At 51.3% G+C, this 7,859-nt stretch overlaps 1 protein-coding gene across 1 annotated transcript; it reads right to left on the bottom strand.

The window, feature by feature from the left end:
• Nucleotides 1–817: 817 nt before the first annotated feature.
• LOC119934295 (interleukin-1 beta-like) lies at nucleotides 818–7,256 on the bottom strand. Its single transcript, XM_038753745.1, has 6 exons — nucleotides 7,192–7,256; nucleotides 5,529–5,580; nucleotides 4,776–5,019; nucleotides 3,598–3,777; nucleotides 3,100–3,251; nucleotides 818–1,181 (listed from the first exon to the last, which is right to left on the bottom strand). The coding sequence occupies exons 1-6, from the start codon at nucleotides 7,236–7,238 to the stop codon at nucleotides 984–986; spliced, it is 873 nt and encodes a 290-aa protein (XP_038609673.1). The 5' UTR covers nucleotides 7,239–7,256; the 3' UTR covers nucleotides 818–983.
• Between the last annotated feature and the right edge of the window lie 603 nt (nucleotides 7,257–7,859).

The following is a 7,859-nucleotide window of genomic DNA, read 5'->3' as shown; positions in this document are numbered from 1 at the left end:
CTAGTGTGAAGTGGCCTACTGTTCAAATTCATGTTGCATCACAGAAAGCAGCTGTGAGCATGTGCGCACATGAGTGTATATACATATGAGAATATGTGTTTGTGCTTGTGTGTGTGTGTATTTAGTTTTGAGGGGCAAGCAGACTGCCCATTGGCTAAAATGAAGATGAAGGAATGAACTTGATGAGTTTGACCCTGGCCATGTAGGGACCCTGAAATTCAGCACAAGGCAACCAGAAAGTCCTCTGCTACTAACCCCTGGGAAGCCCAGAAAATTCAACCCGGGGCCTGGGGAAGGATCCAAGGAGCCATAAGGAGCAGGAACTAGGAGGAGCTGGAATTAAGCACTGCAGCGGCGGGAAGACTTCTCCCTCCCTCCTCCACCCACACTGGATGGCAACAACTTAGGGATCCCACCCGTGTCCCACAGGGGCCCACCAGTTAGACTAACCGGTTTCGACCCAAAGACACCCATCCCAGCCCCAGGCCGAGTCAGGATTGGACCCGGGACCTGGGGTGGAAGTGGGTCGTAGGCTCGGGTGAGGCTCGGGGAGGGGGTTTGGGCACCACCAAGGCAATGTCTAGACAGAGGAATCCATTTTGAGCCAAAGTTTATTAATGATGCATTAAACCAACAGCAGCACAGCTGAGTCCCCATTTTCATTTCAGTAGCCTCCACTTTCAGAAAGGCATTAAATACAGACAATATTAAATTAGTTGCAATACGTTAGGAAAATCACATCAGAGGGCACCCCCGGGACGCCGGCTCCACATTCCGGGGCACCGGTGCTCCCAGGGGCCCTCCTCCTTCAGCATCTTAAATAAATAAATAAATAAATAGGGGCTTCGACCCGAGCCACATGTATGACATGAGCTCTGGGAACTTCCTCATCTCCCCTCTAACCAAGGAACCACCCCCTATGGTGTACGTGGTACATACAGGCGTTCGGCTGGAAACCAGTAGTTGCTGATTTGGGTTTGGAACTAGTTGAGGTAGAAATTGGTGATGGCCTCTTCCCCCTTGCTGGCCCCCAAGAAGACTGGCTCGTCCTCCTCCCGGGAGGTGCTGATGTACCAGTTGGGGTAGGCGGCCGACTCGAAGGTGGTGGACGTCCCCTCGGTGGACTTATTGAAGATGAAGCGCTCCTGGTTCTTCCCCTCAAGGTCGCTCTGGTTGACCACCTGCAACAGAACGGACAACCCAACCCGTGAAAAGACCGCCTTCTGTGGGGGCTCAAGAAGTCCGATTGATAAGGCCCCCCACGTGAACTCGAGAGGAACTAGGAGCCGAGGGCAGGACTGGGGATAGTCCTTGGTGATAACATCTTGCTTCTGCCTAGAGCTTTTACAAGTCTTGCTGCTGTTGGACTTTCCCAAACACATAGCACAGTGTGTCGCTCTCAGGCGCTCAATATAGTCTCGTGACTAATCAATCAATCAATCGTATTTATTGAGCGCTTACAGTGTGCAGAGCACTGTACTAAGCGCTTGGGAAGTACAAGTTGGCAACATATAGAGACAGTCCCTACCCAACAGTGGGCTCACATCTAAAAGGGGAAGACAGAGAACAAAACCAAACATACTAACAAAATAAAATAAATAGAATAGATATGTACAAGTAAAATAAATAAATAAATAGAGTAATAAATATGTACAAACATATATACATATATACAGGTGCTGTGGGGAAGGGAAGGAGTTAAGATGAGGGGGACAGTGGGCTCACATCTAAAAGGGGGAGACAGAGAACAAAACCCAACATACTAACAAAATTAAATAGAATAGATATGTACAAGTAAAATAAATAAATAAATAAATAAATAGAGTAATAAATATGTACAAGCATATATACATATATACAGGTGCTGTGGGGATGGGAAGGAGGTAAGATGAGGGGGATGGAAAGGGGGACAAGGGGGAGAGGAAGGAACTACTACTACATGTCAATGTTTTCCCACAGTGTTCCTGTGAGGCAAGACGAGGAAGTTGTTGCCCCATTTTCAGATAAGGGAACTGAGGCCCAGAGAGGTGTAAGTGACTTGTCCAAGGTCACACAGCAGGCCAGAGGCAGAGAGTGTGGCCAGTTGTCCAGTTTTATGCTGGACAATGTTGTTGTCAGCGGTCTGTCCTCTGTCCGCCTTTTTGTCCAGTTTTTTTTTGTTTGTTTTTTTAAGCGCTCAGCCACCCTGGGCCATGGCTCCTGCTATTGAGTTCTGGGCTTGGAAATGATGGCTGGTCCACAAGGACCTGCGGGAATGAACGCAGAGACTCCAGAGCAAGTGGAGGGAGGCGAAGGTCACCTCCGGAAACACACCCTAGGTTTGGACAGACTCAGATGGACTTCTGACGAGCGTTGCATGTGTTTTTGTCCCGTGAGCATCTGGTATCTGCCGGGGTCGGCACTGACCTCCCTTGTGGCAGATCTGGGACTCAGATCCTGCTCTCCCAATTCCTACACATGCTGGGTCTCCACTCCCTGGGCAGTCGGGAAGGGCCCTTGCCCCTTCCCCAGCCTGTGATTTACACAAAGTTGGGAGACCGGCCTAGAAAAGGTCTCCCTGGAGGCTGACTACTCAGGGGTCCTAGGCAGGTACCATTCCCAGGTTAATCCCCAACTGCTTCCTCCTTTTCCTCTCCTCCTGCTCCTCCTCTCCCTAGCTGGGCAGGTGCAAGAAAGTTTGTGGATCAAGGGACTTAACCCTTGCCCAGCTGACTGGGGAGGGTGACACTGTTGGGGCGGAAGGAAGGGAGAGACTGAGCTGCTAACCCCTCCCCCCGACCCCCAGAAGCTTCAGGTCTTGCTAAATGATTGCATTTTATTTTGAAATTTTGGAGTTAGGGACTGGCGATCTCATTGTGCAGATTTGTGTCATCTAAGCCCGGAGGCCAACTTGTCAACTGTAGGGGGTCAGGGCGGGCCTTTGGGAGGAGGAGAGGGAGCGAGCCAGCGGGCTTGAGGGGCAGCGGCCTCCATGGCACCCTGGAGTTGGCACCTAGGGATACATGCTGGCACTCATATTTGGGAACCTTAAGGCCCCAGACCATGAGGGCAGAAGGGCTCTCTCCCCAGGAGACAAGAGGATTTGGGTGAAGGACTCACCTCCAGCTGCAGAGTGGGCTTGTCGCCTTTCTTCACACAGGACAGGTACAAGCTCCCTGGGTTTCCCCCCTTGATCCCCAAAGTCACGGGCTGCTTCACGGTGGGACCTGCCGGGTGCTCCGTCTTGTAGTAGAAGTTCATGTTTAACTTCACTGGAGAAGAGAGGAAAGGAGGAGAGGATGAGGAGAGAGCATCCAGGAGAGAACAGAACTCTGAGGACGAATCCCAAATGGCCACCACCCATGTCCCCACACCTCATGGGCTCCTGGCAGCCAGGAAATGGCCCCAGCAGCCCACTGCAGCCCTCACCACGGGCTCAGAGGGGTTAGGGTTAGCGGAGGGGACTTTGGGTGGAATATCTGGGAAATTGCCTTAAGCTCCAACTTCACCTGACATGGGGAATCCTAGCCTAAGGGGGCTGGGGGTGGGGTGGGGGGTGTGTGTGTGAGATTTGGGTGGGCGGTGGGTGGAAGTGGGGCAGGCAGTGGCTCCATTCACCTTCTTGGGTGGCGTTAGCACCTATCAGGTGCAGCGCTCGCAGCTCGCAGGGATTAGCCATGGTGTTCAGGGTGAAGCTCTTGTGCTCCTGGTCCCAGATGGTGACCTCCTGGCATCTCAAGTAGTGGTAGATTGAGTCGGTCACCAAGGTCTGTTCCCACGAGGTACAGGAGACGGGTTCTGAAGGGAGGAACACACCGAGGTATGGAGCAGCGTTCAAGACTGACTTCCCAAGCGGGCCTCGCGGAAGCCCGACCCGGAACCCCCGGGTGCCGGAGTGGAGGCTGCGACGTCGGCTCATCGATCAGTCCGTCAATCAGGGCTATCTACTGAGAGCTTACTGTGTGCGCTTGGGAGAGTACAGTGCACTTGGTAGGCACGATCCCTGCCCTCAAGGAGTTTACAGTGTGCCAGGCAGGCATTAAAATATATTTCAGATAGGGGAAGCGACAGAGTGTAAGGATCTGGGGGTGTGGGTGGGGTGAGTATCAAAGTGATTAGTGGGTAATAATTATTATTATTATTATGGTATCTGTTGAGCACTTACTATGGACCAAGCACTGTACTAAGCGCTGAGTAGATACAAGCAAATCGGGTTGAACGCAGTCCCTGTCCCACGTGGGGCTCACAGTCTCAATCCCCATTTTATAGGTGAGGTAACTGAGGCAGAGAGAAGTGACTTGCCCACGGTCACACAGCAGACAAGTGGCAGAGCCGGGATTAGGGAAAAGTGGCCCTAAGCCTTCGGCCCCCTGGGTCCTGATGGGCATTGCTGGAAGGGACACAGTAGGGTGAGGCTAACACAGAACGCCCCGCCCCTCAGGCCCTTTTTTAAAAAGGAAACTGACCCTTGGAAATATCAAATTATAGCCGAGAATGTCTGCGTAGGAGATGTCCCTCCCTCCCTCAAGGCAGACTGAGCTAGTTTCAGAACAGAAACCTTCCCCTTTCCTCCCTGCCCACCCCTGAGTCACTGACTCACTCTGGACACCAACTTTGGTTAAGAATGTAACCACAGAACCTCCCTCCCTCTCTCCCTCTGGCACTCTCCGCCTACCCGGGCCCGGGACTTTCTAGGAACTGAGATCCCAAGAGCACTGGAGTGTGTGACCAGGTGGACAGCCCTGGAAGGGGCTGCTCCCAGGCTAGTAGTGGGGTCCAGGGTCTCCTACACCCACCTTCCTTGAAGATGGTGGTGAAGATGTCCATCAGGTCCCTGTCCATAAATGACATGTCGCAGGCCACCACCTGCCTCTTTAGCTTCTCCATGGCGACAACGAGGACCACCGCCCTGCGGAAGCCTCGGCTGGAGGAGAGTTCTGTGACCTTCAGCTCGATGCCCATCTGGCACGGTGAGCAATCATCCTCCTGACACGCTCTTGCCTCCTGGCATGTCCTTGCCTTCAGGTCCTGGAAACCGCTCTGGGCAGGGAACAAAGGAGGTTGGAATTTAGGGGTCCCCAATCAATCAGTAGCATTTACTGAGCAATCCTGGGTACGGCACACTATACTAGGCACTTGGGAGAGTTCAATAGAGTAAATAGACATGATCCCTACCCTCCAGGAGCCTACAATCTAGTGGGTTCCCAGCTTCACCTACTCAGAGTTGTCTTCATGGGCCTTCCCTACTGCCCAGGGATCAGTCCCACTGAGTTTCTGGTGGCTTTGCCCCCAGCCACCTTGTAAGATTCGGGAGGGTTGTTAGAAGGAGGTGGCAGCTGCTTGCGGTGCCTGAAAGCCTCACTCATGCTCTCTCCTGGAAAGATGCCCCTCAATGGGGTATCGCTCATTCTCCATTGCCCCTTACTCAATACCTCTCATCCTCCCCCTCCTTTATGCAAACGCCTGAATGAGGAGGCCTTCATTTAGTTCCTGCCCAGGATATCAAATCCCCCACCACCTGGGAAGCGGATCTCAGCACAGGCCCTCACCTTTACTTGACTGGGACCGTTGTCTTCATAGAACTGCTCTTCTCCATCTCCACTGTAAAAAGCCACAGGCAATCTTTCAGTTAGATCTCCCAAAGCCCCAGGAAAGGCCTTTACCACCCATCTGAGTCTAGTGAGCCCAGCGGCGGCACCCCTACCCACCAGAGCCCCCTAGACTGAGTGGACAGAGCGGGCAGAGCTGCCCACCGTCCCCCGTGGTGGCCCCATGCTTGCAGAAAGAAGCCACAGAAACCCAAATTCTAGCCTTGCCCTGCCTGCAGGGAGCCTCATGGTTGTCCCACACCAGCCCAGGGCCAGCCAGAGTGGGACTCAGGCCTATTGTCTTGTAGAAGGCCTGAAGCCAACCCTCCATCACTGGCTAGATTTGACATTGTGCCGGTAGTGTCACCAGAATTTCCCTTCTTTCCCGGGAACCTAAGGACATCGCAGAAGTAAACCCCTGTGCGTGGGAGCCCCCATCACCCCTTTTCTCATTTCTCCACTTTGAAAGATACCCACGCCATCCCAGTTCCTCCTTCCTCTCACATGCCTGAGGGGCCTTCCTTGGAAGGGCACCTGAGAGACTGGGAGGTAGGAGATCTGGGTTCTAATCCCAGCTCCACTACTTGCCTGGTTTGTGATCTTGGGCAAGTCATCTAACTTCTCAGTGCTCAGTTTTCTAATCTGTAAAATGGGGATTAAGTACCTCTTCTTCCTCCCCCTTAGACTGTGAGCTCATGTGGGACAGGGACTGCATCCATCTGATTATCTTGGGTCTAGCCTAGCTACTTAGGAGAGTGCTTGGCACATAGTAAATGCTAAGAAAACAAATAATAACACTAATAATAATGTCTCTTAGATAGCTCTAAAACATTTTAGATAATCTCTTTATGAGTCCCATGATGGACAGGGACCTTGTCTAATTCCCACCTGTCTATTCTCTCCCAGTGATTACTACAGTGCTCTGCACACAGTAAGCAGCTAATAAAAACTACTACTACTATTATTACTATCTAGGTTCTAATCCTAGCCTTTCCACTAGGACTACTATAGGACTACTATATTAGCCTATATTAGTCTAGAAGCAGCGTGGCTCAGTGGAAAGGGCCCGGGCTTTGGAGTCAGAGGTCATGGGTTCGAATCCTGACTCCGCCACATATCTTCTGTGTGACCTTGAGCAAGTCACTTAACTTCTCTGAGCCTCAGTTACCTCATCTGTAAAAAGGGGATTAGGACTGTGAGCCCCACGTGGGACAACTTGATCACCTTGTACCCCCCCCCCGCCAGCGCTTAGAACAGTGCTTTGCACATAGTAAGTGCTTAACAAATGCCATCATTATTATTATTAGCCCACCTGGGCTTCAGTGTTTTCTTCTGTAAAATATGGATTAAATCCCTCCTCTCCAAACTTCTTAGACTGTGGTCCCCGAGTAGAAAAGGAATTGGTTTTGCTCTGATTAATCTGTTTCTACCCCACCGTGCCAGGTTAAATAGAAAGAGCATAATAAATATTATTATTATGGTTACTGTTGTTATTATTCCCTCTTTACTCCTAAGCACTTAGTACAGTGCTGTGCACATAGTAAGCACTCAGTGAAGGCCAACTGATTGATTATCTGGGGTAACCACTTGCCCAAATCTCCCTGCCAAATTCGCCTCTGCTTACCTGTAGCAATCCATCAGGTCACTGGACTGGTCTGGTACTCTGGCCATGGGTGATTCCAAACCTGGACAGGAGGAGAAAAGAGGAGTCTCAATCAACACTCCCACCAACACTCGGCCCAGGGCTTGGGAGGGATTGCCGTCTGCTGTTCAGTAACTGTGCCGAGCGGCTCATCGTCATCAATCGTATTTATTGAGCGCTTACTGTGTGCAGAGCACTGTACTAAGCGCTCAGCCCATAGCGATGGAACCAACCTTCGCCCAGACCAGGATTCAGGCTGGGGCAGGATTCAGCACTGCGCAAATGGCAAGCATGTCCTCAAAAACCACAAGCCAAGAAAAATAGCAATTGCTTTGAAAAACACCAATCTGAGTAGAGAGGTGGCAGAGATACAGAAATCTATTTCGAGAAGCGGCGTGACTTAGTGGAAAGACCACAGGCCTGGGAGCCAGAGGACCTGAGTTCTAATCCTGGCTCTGCCCCTTGCCTGCTGTATGACCTTGGGCAAGTCGCTTAACTTCTCTCTCCCTCAGTTTCCTCAAATATAAAATGGAGATTCAGTACCTGTTCTCCCTCTTAAGACTGTGAGCCCCATATTAGACAGGGACTGTGTCCAACCTCCTGAACTTGTATCTAAACCAATACTTAGAACAATGTTTTTCACCTAGTAA

Source organism: Tachyglossus aculeatus, chromosome 11, assembly GCF_015852505.1.
Source record: "Tachyglossus aculeatus isolate mTacAcu1 chromosome 11, mTacAcu1.pri, whole genome shotgun sequence".
NCBI classification, from domain to species: Eukaryota; Metazoa; Chordata; class Mammalia; order Monotremata; family Tachyglossidae; genus Tachyglossus; species Tachyglossus aculeatus.
The sequence above is the reverse complement of the archived record's forward strand: the minus strand, read 5'-3'. Positions and strand labels throughout refer to the sequence as shown.